Source organism: Oncorhynchus gorbuscha, linkage group LG06 (genome assembly GCF_021184085.1).
Source record: "Oncorhynchus gorbuscha isolate QuinsamMale2020 ecotype Even-year linkage group LG06, OgorEven_v1.0, whole genome shotgun sequence".
In the NCBI taxonomy this organism is placed as follows: Eukaryota; Metazoa; Chordata; class Actinopteri; order Salmoniformes; family Salmonidae; genus Oncorhynchus; species Oncorhynchus gorbuscha.
The window spans coordinates 61,830,312-61,849,970 of record NC_060178.1 but is presented as its reverse complement, the minus strand read 5'-3'; the positions used below and the strand labels follow the sequence as shown (position 1 = coordinate 61,849,970).

Here is a 19,659-nt window from a genome sequence, read left to right as displayed (position 1 = left end):
AGCTTCTTTTTTTATCCTTCTGCAGCCAATATGGTCAGGCTCCCCCCATGCAACAAGCCCCTCCCATGTACCAGGGGCAATCCATGTACCAGGGGCAATCCATGCAGCAGGGGCCTCCCATGCAGCAGGGGCCTCCCATGTACCAAGGGCCTCCCATGCAGCAGGGACCTCCCATGTACCAGGGGCCCCCCATGCACCAGGCCCCGCAGCCTCCACACATGCAGCAACCTCCACACATGCAGCAGCCTCCACACATGCAGCAGCCTCCACACATGCAGCAGCCTCCACACATGCAGCAGCCTTCTCACATGCAGCAGCCTCCTCACATGCAGCAAAGCTCCATCCAGATCCCTGTGGGCCCTCCCCCACCCAAGGTGGTCAGCACCGCCTGCATCGTGCCAGGTAGTTACAGCAGGTGGCGCTCTGTGACATTTGTATGTGTGTTAACAATACGGTAAGTATGGATAGTGTTTACTTAACCGGGTGTCTCTTTGGGTCATAGCTCCTGCCCCTGTTACACCCCAAGCCGCCGCCCCTGAACCCCCCTCCAGCAGGCCCCCCTGGATCACTGACGACTCTTTTGCGAACAAGTTTGACCCCAGCAAGACAACCAGCACCAGCATGAAAGTGCCTGCTCTACCTCAGAGTGCCCCACCAGCACCGGCCTATATCCCACACCCTGGCTCTGCCCACACCCCTCACTCTGCCCCAAGCCCTGCCTATAACCCAAGCCCTGCCCCCTACAACCCCACCCCTGCCCCTTTCAATCCCGTTGCCCGGGGTGTGGCCCAAAGGGCGGAGCGCTTCGCTGCCAACAGCAACAGAGCACCCCTCTGTGGAGCCTGCAACAACATGATCAGGTAACAATAACGATACACTGAGTGTACAAAACATTAAGAACACCTTCCTAATATTGAGTTACACCCCCCTCTCCTTTTTCCCTCAGAACAGCCTCAATTCATCAGCGCATGGACACTACAAGGGGTCGAAAGCATTCCACAGGGATGCTGGCCCATGTTGACTCCAATGCTTCCCACAGTTGTGTCAAGTTGGCTGGATGTCCTTTAGGTGATGGACCCTTGTTGATAAACGGGAAGCTGTTGAGTGTGAAAAACCCAGCAGCGTTGCAGTTCTTAATACATAAACCGGTGGGCCTGGCACCTACTACCATACCCCGTTCATAGGCCCTTAAATCTTTTGTCTTGCTTTTTCACTCTCTGAATGGCACACATACACAATCCATGTCTCAATTGTCTCAAGGCTTAAAAATCATTCTTTAACCTGCCTCCTCCCCTTCAGTGGATTTAACAGGTGACATCAATAAGGGATCATAGCTTTCACCTGCTTTCTGTCGTTACAGGGGACCCTTCCTGGTGGCCCTGGGTCGATCCTGGCACCCAGAGGAGTTCAACTGTCACTACTGCCACACATCGCTGGCAGACTGCAGCTTTGTGGAGGAGCAGAACGCAGTGTACTGTGAGAACTGCTACGGAGAGTTCTTTGCCCCCACCTGTGCCCGCTGCAACACCAAGATCATGGGGGTAAGATGACGGACCCGAAAACAGACAAGTACAACACACACAAAGTCACTTTGTGCGTAGCATATACCCACACAATAACCGTTTGTACCTGCGTTCTTTTTGGTGTGCAGGAGGTGATGCATGCTCTGCGGCAGACATGGCACACCACCTGCTTTGTGTGTGCTGCCTGTGGCAAGGCCTTTGGAAATAGCCTCTTCCACATGGAGGATGGGGAGCCCTACTGCGAGAAAGGTACTTTAGATCAATGGAATAGCATGGCACATAATGAAACGCCTCAAGTGTTGAATGTTTCCTTCAGAGCCCAAACTAGCTCCTGTATGTTTGTCATAATGTCCTCTTCTGCAACTGAACAACATTTGAATTATACACAGAGACAATTTTTTTTATTTTAAATTACGCATGTAACTTTGCAACCGTTTGTACTGTGCTATTGTTTTCACACTCTATGCTTTGTCTTCCAGACTACATTTCACTCTTCAGCACTAAGTGCCATGGCTGTGACTTCCCAGTAGAAGCGGGAGACAAGTTCATTGAAGCACTGGGTCATACTTGGCACGACACCTGCTTTGTCTGTGCGGTAAGAATGGCTACAGCGCTGTACAATAACCCATGTCCCTGCTGTATAAAACGGTTATTACTCTTGGACTGTGCCAAAAAATATTGGTTTGTGAGATTCACAATTGTGTCCGTCTCCCACAGGTGTGTAATTTGAACCTGGAGGGCCAGCCCTTCTACTCCAAGAAGGACAAGCCACTGTGCAAGAAGCACGCTCATGCCATCAACGTGTAGATGCTCCATCTGCAGTTTTCTAGGGTGGTGGGCAGGTGCTTACATAGCTATGCCCAAGCCTTGGCAAAGAGCCCAGTAGAGGGCATTGATGCCAGTCAAAATGCTGAAAAAGCTGAAGATGAGAGCAGCAAGATTGACTGTTCAGCAAACCGATCAATCAGGCGTGACAAAATTTTAAGTATTTTCATCAGTACTGAAATTCAAGACAAACTGCCTAAAATGCTGCAGCCCCCCGCCAAAAACATGTGTTACGTTTGTATTTATTAATATCACTTACAAATTAATTATATTGTATGTCAGAATTCTGATGTAAATCCTTTGCTACTCCACTCAGATCCTGGAGGGCCTCAATCCAGTGAGGCTGGAGCAAAAGCCTTAGCAGCCTACAGACACAGGCAGACTGAGTGGAGTAGCAGGGCAATCAGTACATAAGATGCCTTACTTCACAGGAACACTGTGTGCTTTGTTTTGAATGTAAAAACCCCAATAGGTTGCAGTGAATGTCATAAGATCGTTTTAGTATCAAATACAGTAGATTTAACATGATGATGCCTCACGCCGACCAACGGAGCACAGAACGTGAACCGATACAGTATACTGTAGCATGACACATGCAGGCCTACGAATGCTATTTGATTTCACAAAGGTATTATTAAAGTGACAGTTTAGTAAGTGATATTTATTGCATCTTTGGCAAAGTGTTATTTATTTACATAGAATAAAACGGAAGTATAACATCCATGGATGTTTACATTGCTGATAAAACAAAACAGTTATATTTGGGCTTTTGCTGAATTATTTAGTTTTTTTTTTATGCATGCAGTTGCATCATACAGAGGTTCATAGTATCATCTGAAGAACCTGTCACTCACTCTTTCATCCTGGATTTATTTATGCTATACAAAGATGGTGCTCTGTTACATTAGGATACAGTAATACTATACCAACTTTGGGGATCCAGGTCGAAGATGAGACGAAACTTTGGATATATTTGAACACTTTATGAGGTAGGGAAGTCAGGTTTTTGGAATGTGTCTCATAAACTGGATTTGCTCCTGACTGGAAATCAAGGAACCACTCTGTGTCTTTTGTAGTATGTAATGGGAATTTTGGGGAGGTGCACAGATTGGTGGACCAGAGCCAGAAAGATATGTCACAGTGGGCCACCGGACTATTGTGTCTCTGAATTGCGCTTAAGGGAGACGAGCTCTGGCCTGGGGTCTTACAGATACATTTTACACAACAGATGTCTATGCCTGGTGATATGCCATACACCTGTATGAAGCGCTTCATTTAAACACGAATATATAGGAAATGTCTGTCAAGGTAAAAAAATAATAATAATAATAATAAATAAATACAGCCAAACACAATCATTTCTCTCTCACTAGCACACACACCTTAAAGGTCAGTTGAGACAGTGTGCTTGTGTACAGACTTGATACTTTCAGAGTTTATTTTATACATCTTTGTATATGTTCTGTATTTGTGTAAGTGTGTCTGCATGCATGAGTTTGTACATGATTGTCAGTGCATGTCTACTGAGGCAACATCAGTATTAGTTATGTATCTGTGCCACTAGAGAGTAGCAAAGCATACTGTGATTTTGCATAACACTGAGTACGTTTGATATGCATACTGGTAAGAAAAGCACAGTCCGTGCCAGTTCAGAATAAACCTTACATGGTACCATTGGAGGGAAATGAAGACGGGCTTGAATTGTTGCTAAATAGTTTACTGAAGCTTACTGAAAGTTCAGCGTCTTGAAACTAGTTGTATAGTTTCCAACCACTAGAGTGCAACAGAGTGTTGACACCATTCTGCTACTTGGCATGCCTCAGACACAAGTCACTACATAGTACACTCACTGTATGTTCCCTCTGTCCCCACTCCAGCAAACACGACAAAGCCATTTGTCACCCCATGTGGACTTCGTATCCAACAGTTCAATGTCAAGCTTTTTCAACCAGCCATGTCATTACACTAACTCCATAATCAGAAATTGTGGACAGCATAGGGAAAACAATTGTTAGGTTATTTAGATGGTTCCCCTTTTAAAAAAAAGAGACTATTGCGTCAACATGATGACAGAAATGCTGTGCATCCCATTGAGGCTAATCTTAGACAATCAAATGTAGTGTATTTTGTGTTACCTGGTATCTAAAGGACCATGTCAGCAGCCCAAAATGTCAATATCGCTGGTTCCAATGCTCACACGTGTCCTCTGTAGTCAACATTGGCAATAATAACACTATGAAAGAATAGTTAAGGACAAAATGAAGGAGGACCCAGTTTTATAGAATTTCACAGTCCATTCCCAAATGACTACACCTCTCTGCCGTCGGGCATTCATTCCATTTAGGTAAGAGGTCTCTGGTGCATCTCTGTCCTCTGTAACGAGAGACTTAAGTAGCCTTCATCGTTCTCTTCACTCTCGACACGTCCCTCCCTCCTGGCTAGTTCTCACTAAACATATGGCACACAGGTTACTTTGCAATGACACTGTATTAAGACCATCCTTTTCAATTTCAGGCTGCTGAGTGGTCTTTTAGATGTTGGTTCACACATGATTTCTGTCCGTACTGCTGTTTAGTAAACACTGGCGAGGCTGCAAGGTTTATATCCAATGTGCAAAAGGGGATTGCTTCTTCTTCCATGTTCTGTGTTTTGATCGGGGAAAGTGATTTTTTTTCTAGAGTAGTATTTGTGTTATAGAATAGATGGTATATACTTGGCATGAGATAACAACCGCCACTCTTAAATCGGATCGTTGATTTACTCGTGTTTTTGAAGCAGCAACTGAAATATGGCTTTGATCTTTGAGTAGTTGTAGGGCGTCAATGTTTTTTTTCTTTGGCATGGACTGTGTTGGAGGAATGGAGTTGTTGTCATTGTTCTGTTGTACATTTATTAATAACACCTGAATTAGTGGTTCATCTCTTGCTGCATTTGTACTTAGAACCCTATCGTCTGTATAGACAAGGTCTTGTTTTTTATGTGGAACGTTGATGTGTTTGGATTGTAAACCCATATTTCAAATGACTCACCCTGCCTGGCCTACCATAACACGAACTATACTTAGAAATAGGAACATGTTTTATGCATTGCTTTATTTAGTGAAATGCATCTGACTGCTATCAGAACAGAGTTACATGGAGAAAGGATATACCTTGACGATTGAAGAATTTAACAGGAGTCTATCGGTGTGTGTGTGTGTGTATCTATCTTGGGAAGGAAATGTGCTTGATTTCGTCTCTCTTGAGAACTTCCTGGATTGGTCAATGTTTGAAGGGCCTTAATTTATGCATGCTGTAGCCTATTAAATACCATGACCTTAATTTATATTGTTCAGCAAAGACTACGAATCACCATTATGTTTTTGTTTTACAACCACAAGTATGCCTGTATTACCAGAGTCAATGATGAGACGTTGCTGGTATCTCTAGGGGGTCGTTCCACAAAATGGGTGCCTCTTGCATCCGTTTGATATTTAAGTAGAACTTGTGCAACAATATTACATTTTAAAAGCCTGTTATATTAAATGAAGTGCCCTGTTAATACCAAGCATTGGTGCCAAAATTCAGCGTTTTGACGCCCCTCCGTCAACCGTGTCACTTCCTCTAGGAAGATTTCAACCCACTTACTCAAAACATTTCTCCAAGTGTCACCATCGTTGTCCTAGTTATTTTTGTTGCTTTTACAAAGTAATTTGAAGATGATTTATTTCATGTGATTATTGATTCATTTACTCCTGTCCCTCATTTTGGTGATCCCTGTTATGTGAACTGAACTTTTGTTTTAATATGGTGAAACTATTTCTTTTAAACCATGTTTTTTTTAAAGGAAAGTTTGAACATTAATTGTCAAATCATAGTTTAAAAGCAGGTGATATGGTTTGAGTATTCTTGGCCATTTTCTGGTGTTTTGTGGTGGGAGACTGAGCGGGCCGAACATAACACGTCAACACTGTTACCCATAAATAGCTAAACCATTTCTGGCCTATTATTTTTTTCATGAAGCTGATATTCACTTGCCACTCCCTCATGCACAGACACATCCATTCCCCTTGTCACAAGGGGATTTATGGTTGATTTAAGAAGAAATCATCAACCCCGTTACTTTATTTTGATTAGATTTATTTGGCACTTTAATAGGCCCTTTCTATAGTTATTTAAAAAAACCTCTTGAGATGAGAACATGTTTTTTATGAATTTGAACATGTGCGCTTGACAATGTTAAATTACACTTCTCAAAAGGCACTGAATTGGTGGAATGACCCTAGGATGGTTTGAATCTTTGAAATGTGTCAATAAACGTTTTATTTCACAACATTGTCTTTCACCTTAATTTATTATTCCACTTCCTTCTCACCCTTATTCTTCCACTTCCTTCTCACCTTTATTCTTCATATCCTATCCTCCTCTTCATCTATCTCCTCCACCTTTTTATTCTCCATATCGTCTCCTTTATCCATGGTTTTCAATCCCTCTTATGTCCACCTCTCTCAATTTTCACCAGCTTCTCCGGTTTCTCTCTTATATACCTCTCAAGTTCTTCATCTCCTCTCCTCGCTTCTTGCCCGACTTTTTACTCTCCACGCTCTTCTATTTGTGAGTAGACTATTGTATGCATGTGTCAAACAAATACGAATATACTGTAGTAGATTAGGGCAATGAAAAATAATAGGTATGTCCATTTACACCAGGGGGCGTCACTGAGGTAATTGGAACATACTTGAATTCTCCATAGAAATACTCCTACCGCAACTCGGTCCCCCGCAAATGGTTGTGCATTCGCTGCAGTGATTGGAAAATGTTGGTCTGTCTACGTGTGTTTCATCAAATGACATAGGCAGAGGCAAAAAACAGAGCGAGTAGAGCAGGGCCGACGTTAAACTGCATGTTTGGGAAATGTACAACACATCTTTGGAACTTGAAGACGAAATAGAAAGATACAGAGGAGTGCTCGCCCGGAACCAAAAGGATTGCCACATCTGCTGAAGAAAAAGGTGAGGTGGAATGAAATCTATCCAGGCTAGGTCATACTCCTGTTAATTCTGCCCTCGCTTTGGCTGTTGTCTTGGAAAAAGTTTTGTTTTTGCGTCTGGAAAATAAAACTAAAAAACACAAATTAACTACTGGCTTCATTTTGGAAGTGTATTACGTTTATATTTATTAACTAGTTAGCTAAACATTTTAGCTTCGGTTTAAATACAGCCACCTGTGTCCGAGAGTTTGTTTTGAAAGCGAGAACTACCTCGATAGATTGTTAGCGCTAGCTAATTTTAGCGTAGCCACTTGCTAGTTAGCGAGCTAGCTAAGTAATCGAGATATATTTGTTTGGCTAGCTTACTCGTTTGCAAGTACTTCTACTAGCAAACCTGACACTGAACTTTGATATTTACCGAATGGGTTAGTATATAGTTAGCAACTAGCAAATAATACCGTGTCTAAGTTTAAATTGTTTTACAAATCAATTCACTCATTACGCAATGAAAGTTGTTAGCTAGTGGGTTGCTAGTTAGCTAGCACAGAGCGGTATCATGTAACTAACGTTAAGTATCGCTTCCAGAGACATTGTAACATATTTTACTGAGTGATTGAATGCGATGAGGTGGAATCATTTGTATCAAATTAGATGACAAGATAACGTTTTTCACTTTCCCTCTGAAAAGTAAGTTATAAATCATATGAATTGTACTACTTGAAAGCTTAGTAGGCTAGCCTAGTGTTAACTTAATTTATTATACATAGTTAACTAGCTAACGTTAGTTGTTAACGGATTACAACTACATTGGCTCATGGTAGGCCTCGTTGTAATGTAAGTGTGTTTTGTAACAAGTGTTTAAGACAACGTACTGATAACAAGGATTAAGTTGATTCAACAAATCGCCCAAATGAGCATTCATCCTGCTCTTTAATTAGACTTCACGTCAGCTCTCACGTTTCTGCCAATAACCACATACATAGTTTGAATAAAGGGGTTTCTGGGGGGCTACCATGAAGTTTAATGGATTTTTATTCCCTGTTGACTATCATTGCACATCGTAAATTGGTCAATCATCGTCATGTGATATAGTCCACGCTGATGGTGTGAAAGTATTGGAGGCAGTGAGACACGTTCAAATCTGGCAATACACACACAAACACCCATACACACACTACGTCAGTAGCAAGAGGTCTGGTTTTTTTTACAGGGAAAATACCCAGTGTCTCGTCTCATGGGTTGCATACGAATGGGCCATCTTTGGCCATGCCTTTCTCGTCTGAAAAAAGCTGGTTTTAATTTGGGCCTGGAGTGAGAGGGCGATGCGTTGTGCTCCCCACCGTCCAATGCTGAAGGCAACTCTGGAGTGAATGGGCTCTGGAAAATAGCGGGGTCAAAAACCAGATGGAAGCCCTGACTGTGAAACTGTTCACTTTAAGCGGCATGGGGTAGAAGTGGATTTCTAAAGGTGGAGGGGGAAATTATTGCGTCTGAAGTCTAACATTATACATATGCCAGACATCTTTACCTTCTGTGGGTACTGGGATACTCCATAAAACAGGCCAATATTGGGGGAGTGAGACTAGGCCAGGAAGAATGGCTAACAAACTAAGCGTGAGGATTTCTTCAGCTATTAAAACTATAATCAAGCACATGACAAATTGTCCCTATTTAAATGTAGCTGAATGTCTTCATAGTTCATATAGACCTATGCCTAGTCTCTCTAGCAATGATTGTGTACACAGTATCTTGATCAGTGGGCTAACACAGTGATTATAGCAGGAGTCTAGCCCTTCTCTGGAGCTGAGTGTGATTAATTAGCCAGAGCTCTGTAACTGCCTGAAGTCTGGAGAGAACATAATGGAGGGTTAGACAGAAATGGGGATGGGGTTCAGTAAATTGTGCATAATTCAGATATGATTTATGCACACGCGATGCACAGATCAGAGGACTGCTCATTGTCAAGAGGATGTAGCTAGCTGGAATTATCTTCTCCTTTTATAATGGAATGATTATCACTCATGATGGGCCATTTTGTTTTATCTCCTATGCCTCTGCTTGACAGCTGCCGCTGCAGTTGAACTTTTAAGTAGGCATAGTCTACATGTTGGAAATCAAGAGATGTTTTTTAATGTACTTTCATTATAGGCTAACCTACATGGTTTCCGTAAAGTCCATGCTTAGTGTTGTAGGTGGTGTGGGTAATATTGATACTTATTTCCTAGAATTGAAGTTGTTTCAGTACTGAAGTCTGTAACGTAAACCAGAACTTGCCTCAAGTGTTCTGAGTGCGGTGAAAGAGAGAAGCAAAACATTCTCAAGCACTTTTAAATTTACAATGCTTGTTTTTCCAACATCCCTTTAAGTTTAAGAGTGTCTTTCCCCTGCCTTGCTTCTGTTGTCCTGCATCTGTCTTTCTCCTCTGAAAGCATTTCCAATCTCATAGGCAGTGAGGGATCAGATTGCTCAGGGAGTCTCCAAGGCTCTCAGGCGAGGTGGTGGAGATAGAGTGAGGGGGTAGCACACGGATCAAGTTTCACATCCCAATGGGTTCCTCTATCTGCTGTGCCTCCCTGAGTCAACCCCCACTCCCACCCCCCCAAGCCTGGAGACAGGGTGGCTGAGCTGTGGAAGAAAACTCACTAGCCCTTCCCAACAATGCAGAGTTAAAAAGTAGGATTTTTTAATAAAAACAATGTAACAGCAGCACGAGGTAATTGAGGTAATATGTACATGCAGGTGGGGGTCAAAAGTGACTAGGCAATCAGGATAGAGCAGTGGTCACCAACCTTTTCTGAGTCAAGATAACTGAGTCAAAATGCAAGCTGAGATATACCGCTCAGATCCACCTCCGACTCCAACTTAGAAGAGCAGATAAAGACTATAACTCTAACCTGTCACCATTAGACTGTAACCAGAGAACTGTTTCAGACAGCTGTGGAGGTTTGGGGGTGCTCTGCTACCACAGGCTGTATAAACCTGCACCAATTTCCGCTGGCTTTTGGAAATACTGCTTAATTACTTGCAACTTAAATATAGTATAACAATTAACATGTTGCCTGTAAAGGAATAGCATATTTGTTTTTTCCAGTATACAGTGTGCGGGTGACCATTTTATTGAGTCTTCAAATGTTTACATCTTCAATGCGCTTGTTGAAGAGGGATTTTCTTGGAACACCTAGACGTGCAAATGTTTTTCATTCATTTTGATTCAAACAGCCTTTCGTTGACCTGCCTATTTCAGACTGAAACCACTTGCTTGCTGTATGTTTGACACGACACCCCTATTCTATACGGTTGCTGGATGACTGGTCTTGATGATGTTAACATTCAGGCTGCAGTTGTCCTTTTTAATGGTATTGATCTTTCTTTTAAATACACAGAGCCACCTGAGTGACAATTTTAGAAGAGCTAATGTGAATAGGGCAAGGGACAGATTGTTCTGATGGTTTTTTTTAATGGAGAAAGTGGAAAAGGTCAGTTTTTTTTTTACTTAGTTTTATTTGCGGGAAATCCCTTCCTGTTTGTGAACCAAGAAAATATGATTATTTGGGTCCTTGGGATTTATAAAAACATGCGTTGTGTGATGGGGGCCGATCAGCAACTGAAATAATGTGTGGAAGGCAGCAAAAAATAATGGCGTTCCTGGAGAATTCAAATACTGGAGGATTCAGTAAACCGAGGATGGGTAAGAAGATTTTTAGTGTCTTTTGTCTTTGTAAAAACAGTTGATATATCTCAGTAATATGCCTACGGTCTGTGATATGATGCAATGTTGTAGGGCTCTATGCTAACCTTTCTTTACCAGGACTACATGTGTGCCCAAGTTGAAAAATGTAGGAGCACGATGACAAATATTTGAGATAATAAAATTAGAATCCTACATTTTGATAGGATCACTAGTACTCCTAAATCAAAATTCCAGGTCGCACAGCAAACTGTAGGGCCCTGTGTCAAGATTTGAATGTTATTTGCACATTACTCATTGGTTAAATACAGCATTCTCACGTAGGTGTTCTTTTTGTCCAGGTGGGAAAGGGCAGTGTTGAGTGCAGTAGAGATTGCGTCATCTGTGGAGCTGTTGGGGGTGGTATGCGAGTTGGAGTGGGTCTGGGATGATGGTGTTGTGAGCCATCACCAGCCTTTCAAAGCATTTTATGGCTAAGGTGCTATGTGGCGATAGTCATTTAGACAGGGTACCTTGGCGTTCTTGGGGACATGGACTATGCCCAATGTCAGTGAAGACACTTGCCAGCTGGTCAGCGCATGTTCTGAGTACGCATCCTACCGCCTTGTAAGACAGGTTGACATTCACACCGGCTACGGTGAGCGTGATCACACAGTCGTCCTGGAACAGCTGGTTCTCTCATGCATAGTTCAGTGTTGCATGCCTCGAAGCGAGCGTAGAAGGCATTTGGCTCATCTGGTAGGCTTGCATCACTGGGCAGCTCTCTGCTGGGGTTCCCTTTTGTAATCATTGTTAGTTTGTAAGCCCAGCCACATCTGAGGTCTGAGCCGGTGTAGTAGGATTCGATCTTTGTTCTGTATTGAAGCTTTGTCTGTTTGGTGATTTGTCAAAGGGCGTAGGGGGATGTCATATAAACTTCTGATTAGTGAAAAAAAGAAGTGGCAGCTCTAGCCTTTAGTTCAGTGTGGATGTTTCATGTAATCCATGGCTTTTGGTTGGAATATGTACATATGGTCACTGTGGGGACAACGTCATCAATGCACATATTAGTAAAGCTGGTGACTGATGTAATCTCTTCAATGCCATGGGTTGAGTCCATGAACATATTCCAGTCTGTGCTAGCGAAACAGTCCTGTAGCTTAGCATCTGCTTCATCACACCACTTCCATATTGAGCTTGTGCGTCACTGGTACTTCCTGTTCAGAGTTTTTGCTTGTAAGCGGAAATCGGGAGGATATAGTTATGGGCAGATTTGCCAAATGGAGCGTAAGGGAGAGCTTTGTATGCGTGTCTGTGTGGAGTAATGGTGATCTACAGTTTATGTTTTTGCCTCTAGCTGCACAGGTGACGTGCTGGTAGAAATTAGGTAAGACTGATTTCAGTTTTCCTGCATTAAAATCACTGGCCCCTAGGAGTGCCGCCTCTGAGAATTTTCTTGTTTCCTTATGGTCCTTTACAGCTCGTTGAGTGCGGTCTTAGTGCCAGCATCGGTTTCTGATGGTAAAGAGACAGCTATGAAAAATATAGATAAACTGTAGACCATACAATTTACCAAGAGTTTATCATAAGGTATTCTATCTCAACCTTGAGACTTCTTTAATATTAGAGATTGTGCACCAGCTGTTGAGAAGAGACCCCCATCCCCCGAGCTTTCCCGACGCTACCGTCCTGCTGATGAATAGAGAAGCCAGCTAGATTTATATTTCCCTTGCCCTTGTGTAGCTACGACTCTGTGAAACATAGGATATTACAGTTCTTCAGATCACTTTTATATGATAGTCTCGAACGGAGCCCGTCCAGTTTATTTTCCAGTGATTGCACTTTCGCTGTTAAAATGGAGAGTAGATGCGTTTATACACTCACCGACATGGTCTCGTCAGGTGTCCAGCATGCCGGCCTCTTTAACACTGCCACTTCCTCCAGGTGTCGTGGATTTGGGCCTGGTCCAGGATGAGTATTATGTCCTTCACCTCTGCTTCATTGAAGTAGAAATCCTCATCCAAATCGAGGTTAGTGATCGCAGTTCTGATGTCTAGAAGCTATTTTTCGGTCATAGGAAACTGTCTGAAAGATTATGTTCAAAAAATTTTTTTTTAAGGAGGCTGCTATTCCCTCCAGCGCCATTCCAACTTTGTTTTAAAACTATTTAACCATAAACTTAAGTGTTTAAAACCTTCAATGAAAGTTAATGAAGCAGATCTTAGCTTCAAAGTAGCCCAACCAAAATATGACCATAAAAATGTTGAGGGAATATTTTATAAATACTTAATATGTAAATTAACTTTATTTTATTGTTAAGCATTCAAAGGTGTAATCATAGTCATATTAGTATCCCATGTTAGTTGATGTATCTTTAAATCTCCCCTCCTTTCTAAGGGATATTTTTAATCTCTGCGCCGTCACATGAAACCAAAGTGCAGTACACTTTTGAGAGCGCATTTAGGAACATTCCTGTGTTGCCCAAAGCCATGTGTGCATTGTTGACCTTATGATATGAAGAAATACAACTTTATCAACATTTTAAGCTGAACGGTCTGATCTGTTGCATCAGTGTCATTGCTTTTTAAAATGTTTTAATGTACAGTGGTTGTATGAATTTTGGATCTATCGTCCTAGATTTGCCTCAGTCTGTTTTGAACTATATATAATCAAATGTATTTATATAGCCCTTCTTACATCAGCTGATATATCAAAGTGCTGTACTGAAACCCAGCCTAAAACCCCAAACAGCAAGCAATGCAGGTGTAGAAGCACGGTGGCTTGGAAAAACTCCCTAGAAAGGCCAAAACCTAGAGGAACCAGGCTATGAGGGGTGGCCAGTCCTCTTCTGGTTGTGCCGGGTGGAGATTATAACAGAACATGGCCAAGATTATCAAATGTTTTTAAATGACCTGCATGGTCAAATAATAGTGATCACGGTGAACAGGTCAGGGTTTCATAGCCGCAGGCAGAATAGTTGAAACTGGAGCAGCAGCACGGCCAGGTGGACTGGGGACAACAAGGAGTCATCATGCCAGGTAGTCCTGAGGCATGGTCCTAGGGCTCAGGTCCTCAGAGAGAGGGGGGGAGAGAGAGAGAGAAAGAAAGAGAGAGAATTGGAGAGAGCATACTTAAATTCACACAGGACACCGGATAAGACAAGAGATATACTCCAGATATAACAGACTGACACTAGCCGCCCTACACAAACTACTGCAGCATAAATACTGGAGGCTGAGACAGGAGGGGTCAGGAGACACTGTGGCCCCATCCGATGATACCCCCGGACAGGGCCAAACAGGCAGGATATAACCGCACCCACTTGCCAAAGCACAGCCCCCACACTACTAGAGGGATATCTTCATATTATACAGATTTTTAGCCTCCCAGGGATGATGGGACGCCCTTAATTTCGAGGCCCTGGAGGGAATTAATTTCTGAAAACCCTGGTTCTAATTGTAGTGTTGCAATATTTTATAGGGTGCCAAGGGTGGCCAACCATCCTCCAGGAACAGTGTTGTATTTTGAAACTGGCTTGAATATGCAAAGAAGGTAATAGGCAGTTTAGCCTAGATTTCAGTTTGATTCTCTAAGGTTAAAAAAATATGAATTTTATTTTGTTAAGTGGTTCCTTGCGTCATGAAACAGTTGGAAAAAATAGCATTACATTTAATTTTATTTTTGGGGGGGTAAGTGATTTGAGCCTTTGGACAAGTTCATTTTTAAAAATATACTACTTGTCTGAAAGATAAGTGGCTAAAGAAGTTAGTCAAGCCCTGATTTTATCCTGCCTCAAGCTCACAAAGTGGTGGTTGCAAACTGATGGCCTTCCCACCGTTGACTAAGCACTGGAATGGCGAATGGGACGTGCGCTTTAATTCTGAGTGAGATACATTTGTTTTAGCTCTTTTTAATCCTGGCCATCAAAACTGTTTTTAACATGCGATTGCATTTAGAATTTATATTTGTTGTGCAATGACTGAGCTTACAAAAGCACGTTTCACTCCTGTACCAGCTTTTTGAGGATCTGCTCTCGCAGATCTATTCCTCTCCTCAAACTCTGTGTGCATGTGATATATAACATGCATAATGCAAATAACATGCATTTAATTCCACAAATTAAGCAAATTAACCCATAATTTAATAGTTAATACCTTTAACATCCCTAGTTCATATTTTTATTTCACCTTTATTTAACTAGGCAAGTCAGTTAAGAACAAGTTCTTATTTACAATGACGGCCTACCCGGGAACAATGCCTTATTCAGGTGCAGAACGACAGATTCTGCTCGAGGAATCGATCCAGCAACCTTTCGGTTACTGGCCCAAAGCTCTAACCACTAGGCTACCTGCCGCCCCAAAATTGTTGACAAGTAGTACTGGTTATTGTTTCTTTGCTGTACTACCTCTTTGAGAGGTTAAATGCACACGTCTTTTAATTGCTATGTCAGGAACCACTGCAGTACAAATCTAGTAGGCCCTTGTTTATGGGATTTAGGCGGGCAAGTGTTTAAAATGGGTAAACACACGAAAACATTGCTGAGTAAGTTCACTATAGCCCTGCATTTTCACAGCTTCATTTTTAAATTGCAGTCTGTCATTGTTTCTCAGTTTGACCTGTGATATATTTTCCATACTCTTCATGGAGGACGGTTTGGCCTAATGTTAATATAACTTGATCACTGATTTTAGACCAGCTGGTAGCCTAGTCCAAATGTCAGCTGGTATGCTCACAACTGTGTATAATTGAATGTCAATAAGGTAAGTGCAGGGGTATTCTTTTTGCATAAATTCTGTTTTCTTCCCCTGAGCAATAATGGATGGTACATGCAGTGGGAAGACTCATCAACCCACAAGACCCATCTCCACTCCAACCAGAATGTCTGTCTTAAAATATGACACATGAAATTGGATAAAAACAGAGAAAGGAGCAGGGCCTAACATTAACTCTTTGGTCCATCAGCCGTGTGACAGGTCGATACATCTTTTCTTTTAATCTACCAGCCACTCCGATTTTTTTTTACCAGCCCAAATATATTTTTTCACTAAAATGACACCAACCAAACAAACGATGAGCATGCTTTATGTTTCTAAAACAATAAATGTACTACTAGTAAGAATTAATGTGGCATATTGTTTTGTTTTCATTTTTTGTCACCTGAGTCTTTTAACCAAAATATCAACGTTGACACATGTTCACCTGCCTCTAAGGTTACCCTGTAACATGACTCCAGTCACTTTTTTGCCTCTTGAGATTGAGTCTGACTAGTAAGTAGTCTGTTGTCTTCTGTTCCCTAGCAGTTAACTTAAATATTGAAATATAACATTGTGAACAAAACAATGTAAATAGCCAAGAAACAAAAGGACAAACACCAATACTTTATTTCAAGTAAATTAGACCTGCTATGCCTGTGAGTAGTGCTTCTAAAAAAATTAATCCTTCACTCAGCTCTTCAGGGTTCCCCAACTAGTGGCCTGCGGTCCCCAAGTTTTCTTAGCAAAAAAAGAGGGGGAACTCAGTTCATCCACCGTCAATGTGTAGCACCCACCTCAGTGATGTACGGCAACCATTTTTGTGCCAGAACTCTCACCACACATAAACTATCAGTTGGAGAGGTGAAGAGTGATATATTCCAATTAGGAATGAGGGGGATACTTTGGTGGCCATGATGGAATGTGGCCAGGTTGGGAATTTAGCCATGACACCGGGTTGAACACCCCTACTCTTACAATAAGCGCCATAGGATTTTGAATGACCACATGCAGTCGGGACACCAGTTTTAACGTCCCAGTCGAAAGACGGCACCGTACGCAGGCAGGACAATGTTCCCAAATGTAATCAAGGTTTGACATTAGTCAAATATTATATCACTTTAGGCTTGCAGTCAATTTGCGGCACTACTTACAGGCATATGAGAAAAATAAGTGAATGTATGCTTGTTGAAAACACTGAGCTAGATGTAGGTTAGGACTTTGGTTAAAGTAGCTAGTTAACAGGAGGCTGATTATTCCTGTAAGGAAGCGGACTTGATTTAAGGTGAGTTGCTGAGTGAGGAGGGGGGGCCCATACACACCCCCTACACAGAGATGACCCTGTGAACGGACCGGAGCCACTCTCCTTCCCCCTGTATGGTCCTTAATTTCAATTAGCTATGGCTGATCGTTCACTTTGATGGCATTAGTCGCTCCTCTGAGCTTCGACACATTTGCCTCTGCTCTCGTGCCACTCTGTTGGTTTTGCTAAAGCCGACGGAATTAACTGCAGCGATGGAATCTCCAAATGCTTCACTTCGACTTCCTTTTTCGAGCCTCTGTTTCACACACGCATACAAACATCAGCCCAATAAAGTTTTTTTTTTTGGTTGACTTTAGTTTTTTTTCGGTGCCGCGGGATTCCTCACACTTTTGGGCAGCAGTGTCCCCTCTCCTGGCTGACAGTTCTGTTGTGTAACCGTCTTTGTCCTTCCTTACATAACTATCCTGTCAGACAGTGAAGTTTAACACCTGACACCTAGTGCTTGTGAGAAATTTGCGTATGACGTGACAAGGCGCTTGAAGCTTTTCCCACTTCACAACAGATGTGAGACCAACTCTCACTTAATGATAGCACTTAAACTTGAGTAGAACTACAAGATGTCTAGCTAGTACTTTCATTCTCTATTTTAATGCTTCCTGCATTTCTCTCTGCATTGTTGCTTTTACTCAAAATAACTTTCCCCGGAGCCATGCCCCTGCACTGTGACAGACCTCCCAACCTCAGAATATATTCCTGCATTCTCTCAGGACTGTATAAATAGCCAGCGCGGTTAGTTGCCAATTATCGGCTGCACCCTTAAGTGACCCTGGCATGTTGAGGAGACATTTGAGTCTAGAGGCAGAGGCAGTATTGTAAACAGATGAGCACAGCTGATCCTCCCCCTGCTGCCTTTCACTCTCCTGAACTTGCTCACTGTGTCCATGGATTTTTTTTTTCTCTTCAATTTGTATTCCGTTTGCACTCTAGCACTTTCAAATGGCAGGTTTCTTGTAATTTGGCCTAAAAGTAGATATTTCCTTTTACGAGGGTGTTTTAGACTTTGCTCTGGTGCCCTCAAATGCCTTTAAGCTAACAGAATAGAGTTTCTTGCTTGCAGGAATTTAAGATCTCTATTTGATATAGTGCATTTATTTTCCCTGCAAGAGTTTGTCGCGTGCTGTCTGTTTTGAATGTAAACTCACTTTGATATCCCTGGCTAAATAAAGGCCCATTTGAGTCTCAAGGAGCTCTCCCTGGTGGAAGAATAGCCCCTGTGTTGGTGCTGAGAGCTGTTCTTGGCTGCTGGGCCATATCCAGACCATGCTGCTCCACTTATCTCCCAGCCACAGTAGGGGGCTTCTCTGGCCTGCAGTGGCCCACTCATTGGAGTCTTTATGGGGACACCCTTGTCCTCCCCCCACCCCTTGGAATAACACCTCCCTGGTCTAAAATCAGATGTTTGTGTGTCCCAATGTGCTGTTGATGTCTTTGCTGATATTTATGTCAGCTAGATGAGGATTCCCTGGTATCATACCAGCTATTGACCAACATTTTGCCCCTCAATATGTTTTCTGGTTCATGTAGGCTAGGCCTAAATCTGTTTTTGAAAGGCTAATCTTAAATACATTTTATGTAATCCCTTCCCCCAAAAAAATGTATTAATATGAATGCTGTAAGTACAGAAATTGTGAGTGACAACTGGAGTTTGACAGCAACTATGTGAGCTTTTTTCAGTATTACAGACACTGTCCTGGGATTTCCTATGATCTTCTATGGAGAAGAACCTCGTACTTTCTAACGACTCTTGTGTGGCTTGTTAGCGTCTTAGAGCGAAACTGGTTACGTGGTCGTGAGCGTCTCCGCTTTCCATAGATGGGTCATAATAGTTGAACTCCAACCGTTCAGACTTTAGATGTTTTGTGAGAAGAACTGTCTTCGCGATCCGCCCTTGTCTCACAAATGCCACTCTAACTCCCGTTAATCATAGACTAATGGAACAACTGGACAAATCCACTGCAACAACCCTGTAGCTCAAACACACTGTTTAAAAGGGGTTATAAGTCCAAAACGTGCCAGCGTTACTGTGGGTCTCGAGGTTATTGACTTGACTAATCACACAAGTGAGTCAATGTATGAGTCGCCCACATTTTAGTTTTCAGACACTATAGTCCTCTACCTTTGTTGTAGGCCTATTTCTTATATTCCTGTTGGAATTTTCCTCGGTCTCTCTCTGGCAGCGTCCTTCTGGCGGTGATGCTGAAGTGCTGGTAATTCCACACGCGCACTGATCCGGCACTGCTAATGACTTCTAAAGTTGTGAGAACTAAGTTATAGGCTGCAGTGATGTGTAATTCCTTTCCCTCAGTGGAGGTCGTAGTGTACTGCGGCTGGGTCCCTGGGCTCCTGGCCCGGTGACAGGATGTCTGCAGCGCTGTGCGATGATACCTCTCCACCGTTCGGGTTGCCCAGCAACCCCCCAGCCTCCTTAACCCAAAGGGGTTTTGCACACAATCTCTTGGCAGAAACAAAAATATATATATTTAGCTAAATCATAGTTTTTATTTTCAACCAGACATCCCAAGACTTGTGGTATGCAATCAATAGCCTTCCCGACCTGACATGTTTTGTGGTTCCCATCTACCGTTGACATTGACACACTTT

The 19,659-nt window shown here is 42.5% G+C and overlaps 2 protein-coding genes across 4 annotated transcripts in view; both read left to right on the top strand.

Moving 5' to 3' along the window:
• Positions 1-6,659, top strand: part of LOC124038202 (LIM domain-binding protein 3-like) — a 28,965-nt gene extending 22,306 nt beyond the window's left edge. Inside the window, exons 8-13 of the mRNA XM_046353756.1 lie at positions 26-402; positions 503-860; positions 1,361-1,541; positions 1,652-1,772; positions 2,003-2,118; positions 2,241-6,659. Coding sequence (XP_046209712.1) covers positions 26-402; positions 503-860; positions 1,361-1,541; positions 1,652-1,772; positions 2,003-2,118; positions 2,241-2,330 — 1,243 coding nt within the window. The 3' untranslated portion in view covers positions 2,331-6,659. The remainder of the gene's footprint in view (positions 1-25; positions 403-502; positions 861-1,360; positions 1,542-1,651; positions 1,773-2,002; positions 2,119-2,240) is intronic.
• Positions 6,660-7,067: 408 nt separating this feature from the next.
• The window catches only part of LOC124038201 (bone morphogenetic protein receptor type-1A-like), a 63,566-nt gene continuing 50,974 nt past the window's right edge, over positions 7,068-19,659 (top strand). For 2 of the 3 annotated variants that reach the window (XM_046353755.1, XM_046353752.1), the window contains exon 1: positions 7,068-7,338. The gene's annotated coding sequence lies outside the window, so the exon portion shown is untranslated. Of the gene's footprint in view, positions 7,339-12,927; positions 13,014-19,659 lie in introns of all 3 variants that reach the window. The other variant, XM_046353753.1, reaches the window with a different exon arrangement.